This window comes from Dendrobates tinctorius, unplaced genomic scaffold (assembly GCF_039654945.1).
Source record: "Dendrobates tinctorius isolate UK_male_01 unplaced genomic scaffold, ASM3965494v1 ptg000038l, whole genome shotgun sequence".
Taxonomy (NCBI): Eukaryota; Metazoa; Chordata; class Amphibia; order Anura; family Dendrobatidae; genus Dendrobates; species Dendrobates tinctorius.
In genome coordinates this window covers 30,401,273-30,424,411 of record NW_027361706.1, presented here as the reverse complement: position 1 = coordinate 30,424,411, position 23,139 = coordinate 30,401,273, and the positions used below count along the sequence as shown (strand labels likewise).

Here is a 23,139-nt window from a genome sequence, read left to right as displayed (position 1 = left end):
GTAAGATAATTACCACCAGTCAGAGAGCTGCGGTTCCCATGCTGTGAGATGACAGAGTGAGCCAGAAGCTGTGTCTGGCGGTTAAACGTTTACTGCCAGTCACAGAGGAGTTGGCTGATAGTAGTAGGAGCCTATGTCTGTTGTCGCTGATAATAGTGAAAGTAGGCGCCACTGATGGAAGTAATCATCAGCCGACACCTGCTCTATGAATAAATACATTTTTTTTTTAAATTGCGTGGGGTCTGTTCTATTTCCGAAAACCCTCAGATGTCAGCTTTATCAAGGCTGGTTATCAAGAATAGAGAGGTCTCCATGCTGTTGTTTTGAATATTATTTAACCCCTTTCTTACCGATGATGGAATAGTACGTCATCGGTAAGGATCCCATGCTTTGAGGTGGGCTCTGGCGGTATGCCTACCTCAAAGGTTATGAACAGCTGACATGTGCCCGCAATACATGTGAGTGGAATTGCCATCCGCCCGCGCCTATTAAATAGTTAAATCCCCCTGTCAAAGCTGACAGCGGGCATTTAACTAGCGTTTCCGGGCGCCAGGCAGGAAGTGAGCTCATCGCCAATCACGTGATTGGGGGTCGGCGACACTTTGCCCGGACATCCAGAGGTCAGAGAGACCTCTATGGTTGTTGCAGGCACATTGCTTTGAGCGCCGCCCGGTGGCCAGCACTCAAAGCAATGCAGTAAATCGGCTCCATATGGGTGATATGCTCATCGCCTATATGTAGCAGAGCCGATCGAGTTGTGCATGCTTCTAGCCTCCCATGGAGGCTATTGAAGCATGCCAAAAGTAAAAAAAAAAAAAAAAAAAAAAAATGTCTAAAAATAAAAAAATAAATACATAAAAGTTCAAATCACCCCCCCTTTCGTCCCAATCAAAATAAAACGTTTGGTGTCTATAAACTCGTAATAAACTGGAGAATAATAATGGCAGGTTAGTTTTAGCATTTAGTGAACCTAGCAAAAAAAAAAACAAGCAAAAAACAAGTGTGGGATTGCACTTTTTTGCAATTTCACTGCACTTGGAATTTTTTTCCCGTTTTTGCGTACAAGACATGGTAAAACCAATGGTGTCATTCAAAAGTACAACTCATCCGCAAAAAATAAGCCCTTATATGGCCATATTGACAGAAAAATAAAAAAGTTATGGCTCTGGGAAGAAGGGGAGCGAAAAACGAAAATGAAAAATCGAAAAAAGCTCTAGGAGTTATGGGGTTAAGTAAATAATTTAAATAAACTGCGTGGGATCCCCTCTTTTTTTGACAACCACAGACAGCTGGGGGCTGGTATTCTCTTGCTGGATATTGGCTCCCCATCCTAAAAATAGCAGCCCGCAGCCACTCCAGAAAAGGTGCATCTTTCTGATGCGTCAATTCTGGTGCTTTGCCTGGCTCTTCCCACTTGTCCTGTTGTGGTGGCAAGTGGGGTAAGATTCGTAGAGTTGATTTCACCATTGTATTGTCAAGTGACATCAAGCCCAGGGTTTAGTAATGGAGAGGTGTCTATAAGACGTCTATCCATTATTAACTTCATAGTCAGATTGTAAATAAAGGACAACCTGAATAAAGTCCTTTATTTAAAATATTTTAAAAAATACACACTGTTTTACCAAAGATAAAGCTGCCATTTTACTTGGGTCCGCTGCACCCTGTATTAGTGCAGATGCATTTAGGCCTGCCTGGTTTGTATCTGAATGTTTTGGAGGATTTTTTCGTCTTTTTGAGGTTTTCATGTTAGAGTAGGACTGGCAAGTGTAAGGAACCTTGACGCAGTTTGTCAGCTTCCGCATTAAGGCCTTAATATCAACCAATACCTTACATATATTGATATGTTTTTTGTGCACTTTTTATATTTCTTTCAGGGTGCAGTTGGGCCCAAATGGTTCTGCAAACTTGTGGCCTCTGTTCACACGGGATGCATTCTAGTTGGCACTGGGCTGCCCCCCTATATGGTGTTACTAAGAGGTTGTGAACCAGAAGCTCTACATTCCCTGTGTGAACACTGCCCCATGCGGATTATTTCTTCTGCACTGGTGTACCACACGGCCAATCCCTGATTGTAGGCTGGCTGTTTCATTTGGTATTTATGCACCTGTGCAGTTGCCATTTTACTTGGGTCCGCTGCACCCTGGATTAGTGCAGATGCATTTAGGCCTGACTGGTTTGTATCTGAATGTTTTGGAGGATTTTTTCCTCTTTTTGAGGTTTTCATGTTAGAGTAGGACTGGCAAGTGTAAGGATTATTCTGGCAGAGAATACAAATAAAAGTGGTGTTTCTGGCTTGATTAAAACTTTTGGCTAAGCTGAGACATTGAGCTTTTGTATCCCCTGATGAAGCGGCTTATACTGACTTTCTGGCTCTTGACGGTTGCATTACATGAACGGATCAATTTGAAGGATTTTTTCCATTACTATTACAACTGCCTCTGTTTTCTGTCTTTGTGCTGCTTTCAATTCTTTCTAACGGCATTGTATAATATCAACACATGACGGCTGCATCAATCTCATGTGACAACACGTTATTGATGAAGGTGAGAATACAGAGACCGTCATGAAGAACTGTAAATTGGGGATTATAGTACAGTGGGGAAAAAAGTATTTAGTCAGCCACCAATTGTGTAAGTTCTTCAACTTAAAAAGATGAGAGAGGCCTGTAATTGACATCATAGGTAGACCACAACTGTGAGAGTCAAAATGAGAAAACAAATCCAGAAAATCACCTTGTCTGATTTGGCAAGATTTATTTTGCAAATTATGGAGGAAAATAAGTATTTGGTCACCTAAAAACATGCAAGATTTTTGGCTCTCACTGACCTGTAACTTCTGCTTTAAGAGTTTACTCTGTCTTCCACCTATGACCTGTAGTAATGGCACCTGTTTGAACTTGTTATCAGTATAAAAGACATTTGTCCACAACCTCAAACAGTCACGCTCCAAACTCCACTATGGTGAAGACCAAAGAGCTGTCAAAAGACACCAGAAACAAAACTGCAGCCCTACACCAGACTGGGAAGACCGAATCTGAAATAGGCAAGCAGCTTGGTGTGATGAAATAAACTGTGGGAGCAATAATAAGAAAATGGAAGACAAAACAAGACCACTAATAATCTCCCTCGATCTGGGGCACTACGCAAGATCTCTCCCCGTGGGGTCAAAATAATCACAAGAACGGTGAGCAAAAATCCCAGAACCACACGGGGGGACCTAGTGAATGATCTGCATAGAGCTGGGACCACCGTAACAAAGGCTACCATCAGTTACCATCAGTAACACACTACACCACCAGGGACTCAGATCCTGCAGTGCCAGACATGTCCCCCTGCTTAAACCAGTATATGTCCAGGACTGCCTGAAGTTTGCTAGAGAGCATTTGGATTATCCAGAAGAGTATTGGGAGAATGTCATATGATCTGATGAAAGCAAAGTAGAACTGTTTGGTAGAAACAAAACTTGTTGTGTTTGGAGGAGACAGAGTTGCATCCAAAGAACATCATACCTACTGTGAAGCATGTGGGTGGCAACATCATGCTTTGGGGCTGTTTCTCTGCAAAAGGACCAGGACGACTGATCCATGTACATGAAAGAATGAATGGGGCCATGTATCATGAGATTTTGAGTGCAAGCCTCCTTCCATCAGCAAGGGCATTGAAGATGAAACATGTATGGGTCTTTCAGCATGATAATGATCCCAAGCACACCGCCAGGGCAACGAAGGAGTGGCTTTGTAAGAAACATATGAAGGACTTGGAGTGGAGTAGCCAGTCTCCAGATCTCAACCCCATAGAAAACCTTTGGAGGGATTTGAAAGTCTGTGTTGCCCAGCGAAAGGCCCAAAACATGACTGCTCTAGAGAAGATCTGCATGGTGGAATGGGTCAACATACCACCAACAGTGTGCGACAACCTTATGAAAACTTACATAAAATGTTTGACCTCTGTCATTGCCAAAAAAGGATATATAACAAAATATTGAGTTGAACTTATGTTAATGACCAAATACTTATTTTCCAAGATAACTTGCAAAATAAATATTGCCAAATCAGACAAGGTGATTTTCTGGATTTGTTTTCTCATTTTAGTTGTGGTCTACCTATGATGTCAATTACAGACCTCTCATCTTTTTAAGTGGGAGAACTTGCACAATTGGTGGCTGACTAAATACTTTTTTCCCCCACTGTATGTTATGTTTATGTTACACATATTTGGACTAAGTTTACCTAAAATTAAAACTTAATTGAGAATGAAATGAAAAATTATTTAAATCTTTTTTAAAAAATTGAGATTTTATTTTTTAACAAAATAGCCCCCAGACCTAATGGGGAGTTATACTGTAGAAATAGTCAAACCAGTTAATCCATATAATGTAAAATAATGAAAGACACTTATCTGCTGGAGATTCTGGGGTACCAGATAAAAACTGTCTATATAAATACTAGTCATGGAAAATGTTAGACAGACAGAGAAATAGAGGAAGGATCTCATGCCAAGGTCACGAGGCTGGTGGAAGACCTATATTAGGTGTCCCTTGTGATCCCCTTATTATTCTGTTCTAGGTTCTGAACTATTATGTTCCTTTTCTGCTGATTTATACAGGATTGCAACAGCATAGTGAGGTCAAAAATGTTAGACAGGCAGAAAAATAGATGGAGGACTTCACCCCAAGGTTCCGAAGCTGGTGAAGTCCTACAGCATATGCCCATTGTACTCCCCTTATAATGCTGTCTTGGGTATAGGACTCTTAAGTCTCTGTTATACTGATGTACATATGATGATAACAGCATAGAGAGGTCAAAAATGTAGGAAAGACAGAGAGACAGAGTTAGCTGGATAACCCAACCCAAGATCTTGAGACTGTTGGGAGAGCTACAGAATGTGCCCCTTATGCCCCTTAGAATTCTGTATTTGGTTGAAGACTATAATATCCCTGATATACTGATTTACAGATGATGGGAACAGCATAGAGCGGTCGAAAATGCTGGAAAGACAGAGAATTAGCTGGAACCCAAGCCAAGGTCTCGAGACTGGTGGAAGAGCTACAGAATGTACCCCTTATGCCCCATTAGAATTCTCTATTTGGTTAAAGACTATTATGTCCCTGTTATACTGATTTACAGATGATTGGAACAGCATAGACAGGTCGAAAATGCTGGAAAGACAGAGAATTAGCAGGAGGACCCAACCCAAGGTCTTCAGACTGGTGGAAGAGCTGCAGAATGTGCCCCTTATGCTCCCTTAGAATTCTGTCTTGGGTGCAGGACTATTATGTCCCTGTTATACTGATTTACAAATGATGGGAACAGCATAGTGACACATAATTAGATGGAGGATCCCACCCCATGAACCCCAGGCTGGTGGAAGTGGTACAGCATGTGCCCCTTGTGCTCCCCTTATAATTATGTCTTGGGCAGGATCGCAAAAGGATAGTGAGGTCAAATCAAAAAAATAAACGGCAGTCATAATTTTAGCTCACCTTTACAGTAAGACGCATCCGTGTTTCTTAGGCCGGGAGGGTGGAGGACATAACACTGCTCTAATGGCCTCATCAAACACTGTCTTGAGACCACGCTGTGTAAGAGCAGAGCACTCTAGATACTTCACAGACTCTGTCAATACAAAGAAACAAATCTTAAGTAAAGGTTCAAAATGGAAAAAGAAAGCATTCAGGTCATGAACGGAAAGCAGAGAGGCACAAAAAAACCCCAGATAAAGCCTAGAAAGCGATCCATGGACAGTGTAGGTGAATACTGTAGGTGAGCAGGATAGACAGCAGGCCGGCTATTATTTATTATGGTAGCAGCCTCCTTAGTGTGCTTACATTCAGACCTTGTCTTTATTCAACCAAATACAAGATCATTATCCATTCTTTTCAACGGCATCATTAGTCTTCTCTTTCTGTTTCCCGCAGCTTGCTTTCATAAATCCTTTCTTCATGCCGGCAGTATCAAAATGACATATAGGATTTATTTAACCCTGCCACAGATTAGCTTCTTACTCTATGACACGTTTATTCCAAGATGCAATTCTGATACCTTTAAAGGGGTATATTACACTTCACCAAATGAAAGTTGTTCATTATATAACAAAAAGTTATACAATTTTCCAATATATGCCATGGTGTCATGATTTTCAAGACCTCTAACCAATCTCTGATGGCACAGTATGGTCACAGACATCTCCTACTAGTGATTCATTGACTTCTGCTGATGTCACGTCGACAAAGCAGCTCCTTTTCTTCCGCTCTGCTCTGTTGATGGGGCGTGACTACCGACATAATGCTGATTGACTGCCCCTCCCCACCGTCTAACTGCTGGAAACCTGCTGTCAATCAGCATGACATCGCCAGTCACGCCTCATCAACATAGCAGCCTAGAAGAGGAAGAGCTGCTCTGCTGAGTTCTACGCCGGCACTGGGTAGATCCAGCATATAGTTAGCAACTACCTGCCTACTAGTTTTTAGTAACATAGTAAAAAAAAAAATAGTACTGGATAAACCCTCTAATTGTTTACTGCCGGTTGATAAAAAGGTGTCCATTTTTCAGATTTTGACTCATTCCTAGCAGATGTTGTCAAAGAAGAGAAGAATTAGGCAGTTAGAAATTCCACAATTAATTCATATATTTTCCTCTCTTCCTGCTGAAAACTCATGAACGCTTTGGCCGAGCTGACTGCTCATGTGTATCGGGGGCTCGAGAGATAACACCTGATTAGCAAAAATTCAGTCAACAGATATCTCATGTGTATGGTCAGCTTAAAAGGAATCTGTCCTCAGGTTTTTTGCCACCTAACCAGAAAGCAGAAAAATGTAGAGACAGAGACCCTAATTCCAAAGAGGAGTCATATACTGGGCTGTTTGATGTACTTTTGATAAAAAAAATCACTGTTTTATCAGCAGGAGATTATCACTAGTGGACTAGTAGACCTACTGCCATGTAGTCCTCCATATTCATGAGCTCTGTGTAACCCCACCCACACTACTGATTGACAGCCTTTTGCCTATGCACAGTGCACTCAGAGCAGTCAGTTATAGGTATGGGCGGGTTATGCACAGCTCAGCATTTAGAAAACTGGTAGATCTGCACCTGAAAAAACTATGATTTTATCAAAACTACAGGAAGTAGCCCAGTAAGTGACACATCACTGAAATCAGGATATTTGACCCTACATTATCCTGCCTCCCATATAAGGTAGCAGAAACTTGCTGACAGATTCCATTTACATGTACTAAGGTACTCACAACTGATTACCATTGCTACTGAGGAAAAAGGCAAGCAGATATTGTGCATCATGGGATAGATTAAATGTATTAATTATTAGAGACAAGCTGAAGACCCTGGTGTTGCCGGCCATAGTAACTAACTGTGGTTAGTTATAACAAGTTAAAATGATTATTTTGCACATAAAAACATTCCACATCATATATTCAACACTATAAGTTTGCAACACAAATTAACTAAACGATTACCCAAGTATTGAACATTCCACATCATATATTCAACACTATAGGTTTGCAACACAAATTAACTAAACGATTACCCAAGTATTGATAGTATTCTATTTTCGACTCATTCAAGAGCCTTTTGATAAACAACATTTTTGTTTTTTCTTTCGGTGCAAAGATGAACAGATTTTTGGCAGTTCCAACTCTTGAACAGGCAATGTAAAGTTGACCATGAAAAAAGCATGGAGATTGCAAATCGATCCCTACAACTTTCAAGGACTGTCCCTGAGCATTGTTAATGGACATTGCAAATGACAGTCGAAGTGGAAACTGGAGGCATTAAAATCAAAAGGCAAATCCGATGGAATGAGAGGAATTCTTGGAATGAAAATGTCCTCTTCTTTGGCACATTCTGTTGTATCTAATCCTATCCTGTGTAATACTGACTGCTGAGCTTGTATCTAATCCTATCCTGTGTGAAACTGTCTGCTGACCTGTGTATCTAATCCTATGCTCTGTGTTACTGCCTGCTGAGCCGTGTATCTAATCCTATCCTGTGTGTTACTGTCTGCTGACCTGTGTATCTAATCCTATGCTGTGTGTTACTGCCTGCTGAGCCGTGTATCTAATCCTATCCTGTTTGTTACTGTCTGCTGACCTGTATATCTAATCTTATGCTGTGTGTTACTGCCTGCTGAGCCGTGTATCTAATCCTATCCTGTTTGTTACCGTCTGCTGACCTGTGTATCAAATCCTATCCAGTGTGTTGCTGTCTGCTGAGCTGTGTATCTAATCCTATCCTGTGTGATACAGTCTGATGAACCGTGTATCTAATCCTATCCTGTGTGATACTGTCTGCTGAGCCGTGTATCTAATCTTATCTTGTGTGTTACTGTCTGATGATCTGTGTATCTAATCCTCTCCTGTCTGTTACTGTCTGCTGAGCTATGTATCTAATCCTTTCCTGTCTGTTACTGTTGTGGGGAGGTTGGCCTGACCGATGAATCTGCTTTCAGTGAGAGGCAGAGGGAATAGCTCCAGTTCTGTGGGAACAGCACACCTTCCCCGCCTATCAGCATCAACAACACCTAATCGCGCCTCCCTCAGCCCGAACCCTACATTTGGCGTAGTCGGCAGGATCATTGCTGCCAATACAACATCTTCAGCGGCAAGCCTGCCACCAAGTAACAAAAGCCCCTCAAACTGTGTGGGGTGAAGAATTTTTTTTTGGTTTCCTGTGGATTACAATTTGAGACTGGACTGTGGATTGCTGGCTGCCAGTAAGTACAAGAAATGGCTATGGTGATTTGGTGTCCAAAGAGAGAGATACAGACATTACTGATTGTACTGGATGATCCAGGGCTTTATCAAATCCGCCCCTGGGGGGAGTGGTATTCATCTGAAGAAAACTGTTCCCTCATGTTGGACCCTGGAAGATGGGTGGAGAGGCCCACCGCCGCACTCCCCAAGAACGGGAGTGGCCCGGGTGGAGAGACTTGCTGCGGCTGTTTGGCGCCATTCAGCTACTGGACCTTGGACGACATGAGACACTGTAGCTGTCGGGGTATCGGATGCCAGGAATGGCGGTGGTGCCAAGAATTGGAGACACGTCGGGAGACCTGCTCAGGGGGCCTCCCCGCGGAGCTGTTGGGCCTGGAGGCCGGCCCTGTCGGACGGCGGGGTGAAAATCAACGGCCGAAACAGGAGTGGTGGGAAAGTCTGCTGGGAGCAGCAGTGGCTGGGAAGGTAAGCGTGTCCCCGGCCCCGCCGGCGACACCCCAGGCAAACCCCGTCCCCACGTACCATGCAGCGGACAGACCACAGGGCCTTGACACTGGTCCTCAGCCTCCCCGCCCGCCTCCTCACGCTGTGGTGCCTCCCGCTCTGAGCGACGGCGTGGCCCCCGTCAAGCTGACTGCCACCGCATCGGTTCCACTCCCGGTCACTGCTGAAATCGGGCCATCAGCTGCAGTGCCTGACACACCGGCAATTGCGGCCGCTGCTTTATCTGTGGCCCTACCTGTGCTTGCTATGCCGGAGCCCGTGGACAACTTGGTATCAGCTGCGGCCTCCCCTACGGCCGTGCTGACGTCGCTGTCAAAGCCAGCCGTGGCCTATTCAATACCAGAGCCTACGGCCGCTTCTGCCCCGCCCCCGACCTTGACCACATCCCGCCCATCGGACTCTGCTGCCTATGCCGGACCCTCCGCCTGGGTTGCGGAGGTCATCGATGGAAAGAAGGCCAGAGAGCGGGAGATCTGGGGGCTGCTTCATGAAATAGGAGAGGCTGGCATGGCGGTTCCACGTTCCATCGGGAGGCTGGTGCACGCAATCCGGGAGAAAAGGTATGGCTTTATCCGGGATCGCGCCACTGGAGAAAAAGTTTATTTAAATGTGGCGTCCATCTGTCATGGCCAGGCTCTACAGGAAGGAGACTGGGTCTCTTATTATAAGGAGTACTGCCCCCAAGGCTACTATGCTGTGGCAGTAATTGCGTGTCCTGAAGATTACGTGCCCCCGTAAAATGGACTCTCAGAGACACCCCAAGAGTCCCAGGACTTTAAGCTCCCTTGCTGAGTTGGCGAAACACCGGCCTCAGGAGATGGCCTGGAGTACCGGGAATTTGATGCACCGTTGTGCAATTCATCGGACAGTTTCACGTCCGAATTAATAGAAACGTTTTTTGTTGTTGTTGTTCATCTCCTGACATATTAGGGGTGCATATGGGGGATGCTCAGGTCAAAGGAAGGGGGAGCATGTGAGTATGATAGTTCTTGATGTTTGAAAAAGAAAAGGGTAAAAGAAAAATATATATGTATCTGTTTTGATAATGACGTATTGCAACAAATATGAAAAAGTGTGGAGAGAAGTTGAAATGTTAAAGTGTTATTTAAAAAAAAAAAAAAAGTGTATTCAGCAGATGCCGGGTACGTGGAGTATGCCGACCCTGACTCAGTTAAGTTGACAGGACGACGTAACAAGAAGAAGACAGATGGACCAGGTATCTGAGTAAGAGTCTGTGTGACTGAGAGTCTGTGTGACAAAGGGGTGTGACAAAGGGGTCTGTGTGACCGAGAGTCTGTGTGACAAAGGGGTCTGTGTGACCAGGACGCCGACCTTGACTTGTTGCTATAATGCCAGGCCCCTGACATGGTTAAAGGAAGGAAGAATGTGGGGAGGTTGGCCTGACCGATGAATCTGCTTTCAGTGAGAGGCAGAGGGAATAGCTCAGTGTAGGAATAGAAGCACTGAGATGAAGAATAGGGTGCCATACTGAGTGTGACCATTAGAGGGCAGTGGGGAGCACAGAAGAGAGTAGTTATGTAACTGCCACAGGTCAAGGTCACTCTCATTGGTCAATGGTGACTGTCAGGTGACAGTGGGCGGAGCTACCTAGGATGGTAGTACAAAGGCTGAGGGAAGGTTCCAGAAGAGTCAGTCAGCCAGGGGAGCTCACTAGTTAGGAGGGTCTGCTGTGAAGTGAAAGGCAGTGGAGGGCCCTCAGAGAGGATCTGACAGGAGAGACAGTCACGGGGGGTGGCCCAAAAGACAGAAATGACAGACAGACACAGTCTGTGAGTGACCAGTAATGGTGTACTCTGGACGGTGAAGCATTGTGGTGGAAGTGCCTAGGGCAGCCACAGTGAGGAGAGCCACAGAGGACGCCACGACAGTGAAAACTGCTGAGCGGTGTATCTAATCCTATCCTGTGTGATACTGTCTGCTGAGCCGTGTATCTGATCTTACCCTGTGTTTTACTGACTGCTGAGCTGTGTATCTAATCCTATCCTGTGTGATACTGTCTGCTGAGCCGTGTATCCAATCCTATCCTGTGTGTTACTGACTGCTGAGCCATGTATCTAATCCAATCCTGTGTGATACTGTCTGCTGAGCCATGTATCTGATCTTACCCTGTGTGTTACTGACTGCTGAGCCGTGTATCTAATCCAATCCTGTGTGTCACTGCCTGCTGAGCCATGTATCTAATCCTATCCTGTGTGATACAGTCTGCTTAGCCGTGTATCTAATCCTATCCTGTCTGTTACTGTCTACTGAGCTGTGTATCTAATACAATCCTGTGTGATACTGTCTGCTGAGCCGTGTATCTAATCTTACCCTGTGTGTTACTGTCTGCTGAGCCGTGTATATAATCCTATCCTGTGTGATACTGACTGCTGAGCGGTGTATCTAATCCTCTCCTGTCTATTACTGCCTGCTGAGCCGTGTATCTGATCTTACCCTGTGTGTTACTGACTGCTGAGCTGTGTATCCAATCCTATCCTGTGTGATACTGACTGCTGAGCCGTGTATCTAATACTATCCTGTGTGTTACTGTCTGCTGAGCCGTGTATCTGATCTTACCCTGTGTGATACTGTCTGCTGAGCCGTGTATCTAATACTATCCTGTCTGTTACTGTCTGCTGAGCTGTGCATCTAATCCTATCCTGTGTGTTACTGTCTGCTGAGCCGTGTATCTAATCCTCTCTTGAGTGATACTGACTGCTGAGCTGTGTATCTAATCCTATCCTGTCTGTTACTGTCTGCTGAGCCATGCATCTAATCCTATCCTGTGTGATACTGACTGCTGACCTGTGTATCAAATCCCATCCTGTGTGATGCTGTCTGCTGCGCCATGTATCTAATCCTGTCCTGTGTGTTACTGTCTGCTGAGCTGTGTATCTAATCCTATCCTATGTGATACTGCCTGCTGAGCCGTGTATCTAATCCTATCCTGTGTGATACTGACTGCTGATCAGTGTATCTAATCCTATCCTGTGTGTTATTGTCTGCTGAGCTGTGTATCTAATCCTCTCCTGTGTGATACTGTCTGCTGAGCCGTGTATCTAATCTGATCCTATGTATTACAGTCTGCTGAGCTGTGCATCTAATCCTATCCTGTGTGATACTGTCTGCTGAGCCATGTATCTAATCCTATCCTGTGTGATACTGTCTGCTGAGCCGTGTATCTAATCCTATCCTGTGAGATAATGACTGTTGAGCTGTGTATCTAATCCTATCCTGTGTGACACTGGGCTCCCCCTGCAGTCTGTGTCAGAGGGTGGTCTGTGTCGGCACAGTATAAATTGTGTTATTTCCAGCTTTACAGAAGGATGATAACACCATAGAAATGATAAGAATAATAGGCCTCAGTTACCACAACTGTCTACAAAGAAAACTGTTGCTCATAGCAACCAATCACAGCTCAGCTTCTTTTAAACAGCTCTGGTGAAATGAAAGATGCTTAGTGATTGGTTGATATGTGGAGTGGGCGTGGCTAATACACACACAAACATACACTCATTTTTATAGATGAGTGAACCTTTCATGGTTTGGTTCCGATAGGCGAACGTCCTGATGATCGCCTAACAGTTCGTCGAACATTTCTGAATCCCATTGAATTCAATGGGAGGCAAAACAAAACGCATAGACTACACATTCAGGGAGGCCAAAAGGCAGCCAAAAAGCTCAAATTAGGGACAAACATCAGGAAAAGTGGCATCAATTCACCCAGAGTACAAATAGTATAATTGCAGCAGCATGGATGCCTGTGACAGGGCCTGGGACATTGCTTGGACCAGCATATCTACCTTAAACATTGATCAGTAACAGATGGATGATGTGCATGTCAGCAGTAGAAGACACCCCATGTCATGCTTGTGTGGCAAGGTACTGTAAGAATAATCGTTTCTTTTTAAAATGTGCTAGAGAAGAATGAGGGACATTATTACTGGAAGGGCCCCCGAATGGGGAACATTATTACTGGAAGGGCCCCAGAATGAGGGACATTATTACTGGAAGGGCCCCAGAATGGGGAACATTATTACTGGAAGGGCCCCAGAATGGGGAACATTATTACTGGAAGGGCCCCAGAATGGGGAACATTATTACTGGAAAGGACCAAGGATTAGAGACATTATACAAGGAAGGGGCTCTGGATGGGAGACATTGCTATAGGGTGATGCCCAGAATGGAAGGCGGCATATTACAGGAAGGGGTCACAAGGAGGACATTATTCCTGGAAGGAACCCAGGATGGGGGACATTAATTCAGGAAGGGATCAGAAGGGAGACATTATTATGGAAGGGGCCAGGACAAGGGACATTATTACAGAAAGGATACAGGACGGGGAACATTATTACATGGGGGCGAATACACATGTTTTTATAAGTTCTAGAATACTGCAAGGGCCAATACATCTGTCCTACATGCTTGTGGGGGCCTAAGTCCAAATTTTACATCAGGGACGACTGGATTCCAGGGACACCACTGATTCCAGGGACACCACATGCTTCTAAATTCCACCCTAACCAACCTTCTGACTTTTATTAGGTTGTTCTTGGTTGTCTACAGCTAAACCCTTTGTTGTGTTGTAGATGATTTATGGAGCGTACTATATTAGGATTGATTTCACAACCAGCACATGCTCATGTGTGGCACCGCAGCGGGCCTATTCTATAATACCTCAAGATAACCCCCAAGTTGTAATTTCTCTCTCTTCTCCATTTCCCTACAGTCTTATAGTATGTCATGAAAGTGATAAAATAGAGATTTAAACATTCAGCTGCTCATTTGCATCTCCCATGTGAGTTCTATGTATAATTAACAAGAGATGTCAAAACCGTGAAATTGGGGAAGGATAAGCAGATGTCTTAAGTCATATAAATCCATTATCCATTAATTATCATATATTCACTCTATTAGGCAGAATGTCACTAGAATGCCAATTATAACCAATGTGTCTCAAAATTGATCCAAATGCTCGGCATTTGAGTTCTTTAGAAGATGACTATTATTTTTACTTATTTATGGTTGAGATATTATATACATAGATATAATTTAAGAATGAAGCAGATTAGGATTCAGAAATGTAAAGTTAACATTGGCTTCATGAACATTATCAATCGTGTAACATATTATATGATAGAATAAAAGCCAAAAATGGAGAGTGCTCAGTAGTTGCTACTGGAGTTGGGCGGATTGATATGCAGCCAGGTCAGTAGTCTCTGGCTGCTGGATAAGAGACTAGCAAATCTCTTACCTTCCGGGATCCGCTTATGATTAGCCGGGCTGGTGCGACGTCATCTGTGGGTCCTGCTGCAGTGATTACTTTGCTTATCAAAAGCCAAGACAGGTATCCCGGAAGACAAGAGATTTGCTAACCTCTTGCCCAACAGCCAGAGACTACTGACCTGGCTGATGAACTAGAGTGCTGCTTATCGATCCACCCTTCTCTAATTGTTACCTCTTAAGGGCCAACAGAAATGGTGATGATTGATAGCAAGCTTTGGAGACCACTCAGAACTCTCCATCAGGCACAGTTTCACCGAAATCAAAAGAGACGTTACGTATCAACCACTGAAGACTCTACTTGTTTAGACGATACAAAGATATCATTTATTTCTCTGTAACATAATTGATATAAAACTTTTCCTGAGCATTTTCCATTGATTTGCATTTATACTACTACTAGCTGAATAGCCCAGCACTGCCCGGGCATGGTAACTAACTGTGGTTAGTTATAGCAAATTATAATTATCCTCCATCCCATAGTCCCGTGCCCATATACCCATCATACATATCCATGATCTCATAGTCTCGTGCCCATATACCCGTCATACATATCCTCCATCCCATAGTCCAGTGCCCATATGCCCATCACACATCCTCCATCCCATAGTCTCGCGCCCATATACCCGTCATACATATCCTCCATCCCATAATCCCGTGCCCATATACTCATCACACATCCTCCATCCCATAGTCCTGTGCCCATATACCCGTCATACATATCCTCCATCCCATAGTCCCGTGCCCATATACCCATCATACATATCCATGATCCCATAGTCCCGTGCCCATATACCTGTCATACATATCCTCCATCCCATAGTCCAGTGCCCATAAGCCCATCACACATCCTCCATCCCACAGTCCCATGCCCATATACCCGTCATACATATCCTCCATCCCATAGTCCCGTGCCCATATACCCATCATACATATCCATGATCCCATAGGCCCGCGCCCATATACCCATCATACATATCCTCCATCCCATAGTCGAGTGCCCATATACCCATCACACATCCTCTATCCCATAGTCCCGTGCCCATATACTCATCACACATCCTCCATCCCATAGTCCCATGCCCATATACCCATCATACATATTCGTCATCCCATAGTCGAGTGCCCCTATACCCATCACACATCCTTCATCTCATAGTCCCATGCCCATATACCCATCATACATATCCTCCATCCTATAGTCCCGTGCCCATATACCATCATACATATTCTCCATCCCATAGTCCAGTGCCCATATACCCATCACACATCCTCCATCCCATAGTCCCATGCCCATATACCCGTCATACATATCCTCCATCCCATAGTCCAGTGCACATATACCCATCACACATCCTCCATCCCATAGTCAACCATTATGACATTATAATGAGCGGCGGGGCTTGCAACCTATGATGACATCAGCTTCGCCATGGCAACCATTATGACATCATAATGAGGGGCGGTGCTTGATACACACACACTTTTTCCCCATTATGTAGATAGGGGCAAAATTGTTTGGTGAATTGGAACGCGCGGGGTTAAAATTTCGCCTCACAACATAGCCTAGGACACTCTTGGGGTCCAGACGTGTGACTGTGCCAAATTTTGTGGCTGTAGCTGCGACGACGGTGCGGATGCCAATCCCGGATATACACACACACATACATACACACACTTGAGCTTTATATATTAGATTATTATGATTGTTGTTATTATTATTATTATTATTATTATTATTATTAATAACAGACTTCACCCATGGTGACTTGGAGATGAACACTCTGTTGGAAGACCGATCTTGTGAGAGCCTAGATAGGTCCACCAGGGTATTCTCCAATGTTATCTTGATTGTATCAAGCCATCAGATTACTCTTCATCTTGTCCTTCTATTCTTCCGACCATGATGTTTTTCTCCAGTGACTGCTCTCTTCGTATGATGTACCCAAAGTAGGCAAGTCGTAACTTGGTGATCCTTCCAGTAACATGTCTGGCTTGATTTGTTCCAAAATTGATTTGTTTGTTCTTCTTGCCATCCATGGTATTGATAACATCCTTCTCCAACACCACATTTCGAAGGCGTATTTATACTAACACATCATTACATTGTCTTTGCTACTGGCATGCTTAGGGTGATTTATACTAATTTCTAGCCAGTTAACACTGGTATTTTTTAATTTGTTTTGATATTTACATTAGATCTCTTGCTTTTTTAATGCTTAGAATTGCATATTATTTTGTGTTATTCTAGATATTAAAAATAGTTATAATAGCAAACCGTTTATAAATCAATGGTGAAAAAATAGAAAAATATTCAGAATTGAGAGTCCTCAGTGGTTGACATCTTTCCTGGTGAAAAAATAGAGATGCTAGTGGATAACAATAGCTTCATATGTCATGGGTCAATATGTTATGCCATCAGTCTGTTCTTTTGTTGGATTTAAGACAGGAATTAACATTTTACACTCACTAAGGTTAACATTTCATTGCGTCTGTCTACCCATTTCCCAGTAAAATGCTCATTTGAAAAATTATACTTTTGTCCATACAATATATTAGGACCGACCTTTTAAAAAAAGCTCCCCATCAAAGTTTGTATTCTCTTAATATACTGCAATTATCATATTATATAACTTTGATGAGGGTGACATGTTCCCCTGGGAAATCTGGAGTTAAAAGGTCACAACGGGTAATGAATTGAGGGTCCCCGTTAGAGATGGTGTGATTCATGTCCTATTTTAAATGGATTTCCTTTCCATCAGTGCTGGAAGGGTTAAGGACTATTTCCATGCTGGCATTAAACATACAGCATTGTGAGTGTGGTTAAGGGTGATATAATGAGACTGTGGTGTGGTCACATGGTCTGTGTTGGAAGATCCTGGTAATGGACAGACTTCTTGATTGGCATGTGATGAGACCATGTACCTGCAGAGCCTGGGACGGCTACTGTGTTGTGGAAGCCAGGACTGACAAGGAGTCAGCGTGTGGAGTGGAGCTCCTGGAAGGTAACCCAAGACAAGGGGGTTATAATATACGGCAGAGAGGTTTATCTGCCACATGAACAGACTGGTGGTCATGATTGGTCGTGGATGTAATGAAATGGACTTTACGTTATGCGGTTTATGTGGTTAATAAACCAAATAGACTGTTTTTGTGGGAAACCGTTCCTGTGTGCTTTAATCCCATTGCCAAGCGATTGTCCCCCAAAACACTCAGGAAGCGCTATCTCACAGTAATTTGTAGTTGGTAGTAGTTACTGATATGTTTGTGAGTGTTTATTTTCTTTCTCTTATTCCTATTTATTAATATTAATAATAATAATAATTTTATTTCTATAGCGCCAACATATTCCGCAGCACTTTACATTATAGAGGGGACTTGTACAGACAATAGACATTACAGCATAACAATAATCACATAGATCAAAACAGATACCAAGAGGAATGAGGACCCTGCTCACAAGCTTACAATCTATAAGGAAAAAGAGGAGACATGAAAGGGTGGGTGGTAACAATTACGTTTGTTTTTCGGACCAGCCACAGTGTAAGAATCTGGTGTTCCTGTAATGCTGCATGAACCAGTTAACAGTCTAAATATGTAACAGTACAGACACAGAGGGCTATTTAATGCATAAAGCATGTGAGAACATGATGAGAGGAACTTGGTTATGGTAAAAATTTTGAATGAGCCACACAGGGATATTTAGGTTAATGCGTTGAGGCGGTAGAGCAGTCTGAACAAATGCGTTTTTAGGGCACGCTTAAAAGTGTGGAGATTGGGGATTAATCATATTAACCTGAGTAGTCCACTCCAAAGAATTGGCACAGCACGTGAAAAGTCTTGGAGATGGGAGTGGGAAGTTCTGATTACTCAGGATGTTAACCTCAGGTTATTCTGAACAGGATATTCAAGATGCTGATAATTCCACGCTCCTCCAAAATCAGGCATGGGAACCACTGGGTTCCGAAGAGTTGCATACTTTATTCAGGGCTATAAAACTACGCGCTTTGTGGATATCCTGTCCACTTCCTCAGGTACATAGCTTGAAGATCCGTCATGGGTCCGGTGCCCTCTGCAGCCCGTCTTGACAAATTCATTATATGTGTTGGGCATACTCACAACATGCAAAGGTGAGAATTCTACCTTATAGTCCACTAATTGTTTATTGGGTAACTGCGCTATTGTGCCTCTTTTTTTATTGTTTCTAACCTCAGGTCATTAGCAGGACGGAGGGCACGGGTAGGGTGGTAGGCTGAGATGAGGAAGTAGATGTAGGGTGGTGCTGAGCCATGGAGAGCTTTGTGGGTGAGGGTAATAAGTTTATACTGAATTTTGGAGTGGATGGGTAGCCAGTGTAAGGACTGGCACAAGGTAGAGGCATCGGTATAATGACTGGCGAGGAATATGATCCTGGATGCAGCATTCAGGACAGATTAGAGAGGGGAGAGTTTGGTAAGAGGGAGACCGATTAGTAGAGTTACAATAGTCCAAATGAGAATGAATAAGAGAAACAGTAAGAGTTTCAGCAGAGTCGAAAGTAAGAAAAGGTCACATATTTAGTTTGCTCATCCCTCCTTTTCCCTTTCTTCTTCCCTAATTTTGGTGAGCGTTTTGTATGATAGTGGTTTTCAGTTATCCCTGTCTGTTTTTGTGTCTGGTTTTCCTTACATTTTTGTCCCATGCCTCATGGGGTGGGGGAGGGGACAGATTAGGGTTTAATAGGAGCATAGTAAGGGCGGAGACCCAGGACTCTCTACCTTCAAGAGTACCCCTGGGACAGGGACAGTTAGGGTCCCCATTCCATGGACAGTTTTAGGCCTCCTCCCTTACTGCAGACCGTGTACTTACAATTGTTCATTTTGCCCTTCTACCCAGCTAATTTTTCTGTTTTCCATTAATTCAATTACATCAAGTCACGTGTAAAAACAGGTTAGCTGAATTCTTCTAAGCTTTATGTGGCAATAAGACGTCCACTTTCCCTCTATGAGTCATCACTGCAAAAGTCCCTGGCAAGGGGGGATGAGGGAGCAGCTGGGTCATGAGTTGAAGAGGGGAAGGATAAATGAAGGGACAAGAGACTTTCTGTTTCTACATAGAGCAGAGAAAATAGAATAATTAACTGGGTAGAAAGGAAAAATGAGCAATTATAATCAAACAGTGCTATATAATATGATGACTGCAATACATTAAGAGGGTAAAAACCTTGCTGGGAGTGCATCTTTAATAACGGAATTGAGATTATACATTTAGTCCCATTGCCACAGTTGTATAGAAGCAAGCCCATTGCCATCTGCCTTAACAAATATTTCTGACCGATTGTCTTGTTCTAAAGAGCTCACTGATACCAGCGTGATACTGTAGTAGGATAGTTTGGCACTTTGAGTGACAGCTCTCTCTGCACACACACACTGCAGGCCAGCTGTCACTGATCGGTTCTGCAATGCCCCGTTGACTCAGAGAGAGCTATGACACGGAGATTAAAATGTCTTCTTGGTGTAGCCGTACTTGAAGTCAGCCTACTACACAGCGTTTTAACACTATTTGCCTGCATACTAACCTTATATCTGCTGATAAATAGCATTTTTGGTGATATTGGGTTCCCTTAAGTTTGTAGTGTGGGCAGATTGTAAGCTTGTATCAGCAGGTCTCCTACCAATTATATCTTTATCTGTTCCATACTGTCCTTTCTTATTTTATCAGTATTAATGGACATCAATCATCACAACTATCTTAAAGAATAGATCTCTTTATTGATTTGCTCTTGTAAAATAAAAGCTGTGCTGTGATTGGCTGATATGGGCAACAAAACCAATTTTTATTTGACACAGTTTTCAAGTATAATTGTGTTCCCTCCATATTGAGCTATGTAGGTTGATAAATCAATATTATTAATAATAGCCAGATATCCTTTAGTCCTCAATCACATTAGAAACTTACCTATTTCCTTAGCTAGAGCCAAGCCCTGTGGGTAAGAAATTGGGGACAGCTTCTTTTCTTTAAGCTTCTCAATAGTTTCTTTGTCATCACGAAGATCAAGCTTGGTCCCAACAAGGATTATTGGGGTGCTTGGGCAATGGTGCCTGACTTCTGGAAACCACTGAAAGCAATACAAAAAAATTGAACAGTTTATTAAAGTTTCTTTATATGCTGGAATTTCTTGAAAAGAACCTTTCAGCAGTTTGAGAATGTTAAACTGACCACATTATAGAGTAGTGGTTACAGATCTTAATAAAATGAAACACAGAAAAACACAGTAAAACAAACATATAAAAATACACTGTTGTAAAAAAGTAACAGTAAACAACAAGTGCTAGTAAAAAATGATAAAAAAACAGGGTATTTGGTTATTACATTTTTTGCAAAAAAAGTATGCTAGTCGCTCTACCAAACGTCAAGGTAACCCATATCAGAGCAGTCCCTAACTTATGTATTTATGGCCTTGTGGGCCATGCATATGTGTCGCCCTTGATGGTTCAGTTGCCACAGAGGTACTGCACCTCCTCCTGAGGTGTGGTACCCCACCATTCAGGTAAGGTGGAGACACCTGACCACGCTCCAACACCTGCATCCCACACAACATAGTAGTGTAGCAAAGCACCCTTTGGTGGCTCCCTGCTTGGAACACGAAGCGTGCTGGGAGGCGGGTGGAGTTTAGTTTGCATCAAAAGAGCGGGAAGAGGATAGGATTCAGACAGTTAGTCACAGGAGTTTGACGAGGTCAGTCTGTGAAAGGAGATCCCCTGAGTGGGATGGATGGAAGGAAGTGCTGCAGCCGACCTCAGTGATCTGGGTCCGCTGGCACAGGAAAGGAACATTAATAGAAAGCCTGACTCTCCATAAGAAGGAAAGAATTAGTACAGAACGTAAGAAGAAGAGAACAAGGATCAGGGTTAGAGGAGAATCCTTCCCTAGTTCTAAGCGGAAGGCCAGGGTCCGGTCCCCGAGGTAGTATGGATACTAATGGTCCTGCAGCAGACACCGGAGGAATAGAAGTTGTCACCACTTTATTCCCACACAAGACTTGGGGGCACAACAGCAACGTGAGTGAGCCGGAACTAGGTAGTAAGGAGTCTCCGAAGCAGGCTACAGCTGTCTGCCGTACAAGTAGAGTTCATAGGAACATCTGACAGGAGGAACTCCAGTGTAACTCAGTACTGTGAGTACTTCACTAAAAGGCGCTAAGAGGGAGATGTTCAGAAAAGGCACATATGTTGGCGGAGTGTTGGAAAGGAGTACTTCATCTTGCCTGGAAGTTGGCTGAGCTCCTGACCTGGAGGACACGGCACGGATGCGGCCACCTGTACCTGCAACAGACTGTGAGAAAAGCTTTGGAACTACATGCCCTGGTGCCCTCCACTTATTCCTGCGTCAACCTGCCCCACACTGCTACATCCCCTGCGCCCGACACTACACCATCTAAGTGTCACTTCACCTACTCTGCCCTGGGACTACAGCCCTGCCTGTGGAGGGCTATAACATCATTGCTGCACCACACCATCTGTCCCAGAGGATCTGTCTGCAGTGTCGGCTCAACATCTTCATTGCCGAACACCACAGGTGGCGTCACGACTTATTCATTCATAAACTCTAATCATCATAAGCACACTGAACTTTCCCCCTTTTACAATGGGCGCCCACACATAAAAGCCATCCTCTGGAGCGTGTCCAACATTTGGTAGAGCGGCGTAGCATACTTTTACAACAGAGTATTTTTATACCTTTGTTTTACTGTGTTTTTCTGTGTTTCTGTGGCGCGCCTGAGGCTCAGTCGCCACAGAGGTACTGCACCTTCTCCTAAGGTGTAGTGCCCCACCAACTAGGTAAGTTGGGAACTCCTTTCCACACTCCAACACCTGCACCCACACACAGGATAGTTCAGCAATGGGCCGGATTGCGGCTCCATGCTTAGAGGATAGCAGAGCATCTTTCGTGGGTCCTTGCTTCGTAACACGAGATGTGCTGGGAGGTGGGTGGAGTTAGATATAAAAGAGTGGGAAGGTTTAGAATTGGAGTTCAGTTCAGTCTGGAAGTCAGTCAGACGGGGAGTCTGAGTCAGAGAGCAGGCTGACAGGAGGTCAGCCTGACGGGAGGTCAAGGCGGAGGAATACAGTCAGTCAGGAGAGGCTGAGGACTGGTCTTAGTGGAACGAGCTCCCTAGGAAAGGAACAGAAGGAGAAAGACGTAGAACTGCAACCTAAGCTTCCATAAGAGAGAGAAGGAACAGCGCGGAACGAAGGAGTAGGAGAACAGAGAGGAGTTGTGGGTTGGAAGAGGAACTCTGCCTATAGGTTCTCAGCGCAAGGACGGGGCCCGGTCCCCGAGGTTGTATGGACACTTATGGTTCTGCAGCAGACACCGGTGGAGTAGCTGGCTGTAAATGCACTACTCCCATCTAAGACTTGGGACACAACAGCAACTGAATAGAGAGCCAGGACTCAAAGAGGAGTCCCCGATAGAGGCTACAGCTGTCTGTCATACAAGCAGAGTTGTTAGGAACATCTGACAGGAGGAACTTCAGAGTACCACGGTACTGGAGCTCTTCACACTAAAGGCGCAATAGAGGAGTTGTTCAGGAAAGGTACATGTTGGTGGAGTGTTGGAGAGGAGAAGCCTAACTTGCCC

At 43.9% G+C, this 23,139-nt stretch overlaps 1 protein-coding gene across 1 annotated transcript in view; it reads right to left on the bottom strand.

Annotated features, from left to right (window-relative positions):
* Positions 1-23,139, bottom strand: part of RAC2 (Rac family small GTPase 2) — a 152,500-nt gene that overhangs the window by 27,181 nt on the left and 102,180 nt on the right. Inside the window, exons 5-6 of the mRNA XM_073574341.1 lie at positions 20,455-20,614; positions 5,482-5,614 (exon numbers count right to left, since the gene is read on the bottom strand). Of these exons, the coding sequence (XP_073430442.1) occupies positions 5,484-5,614; positions 20,455-20,614 (291 nt within the window). The 3' untranslated portion in view covers positions 5,482-5,483. The remainder of the gene's footprint in view (positions 1-5,481; positions 5,615-20,454; positions 20,615-23,139) is intronic.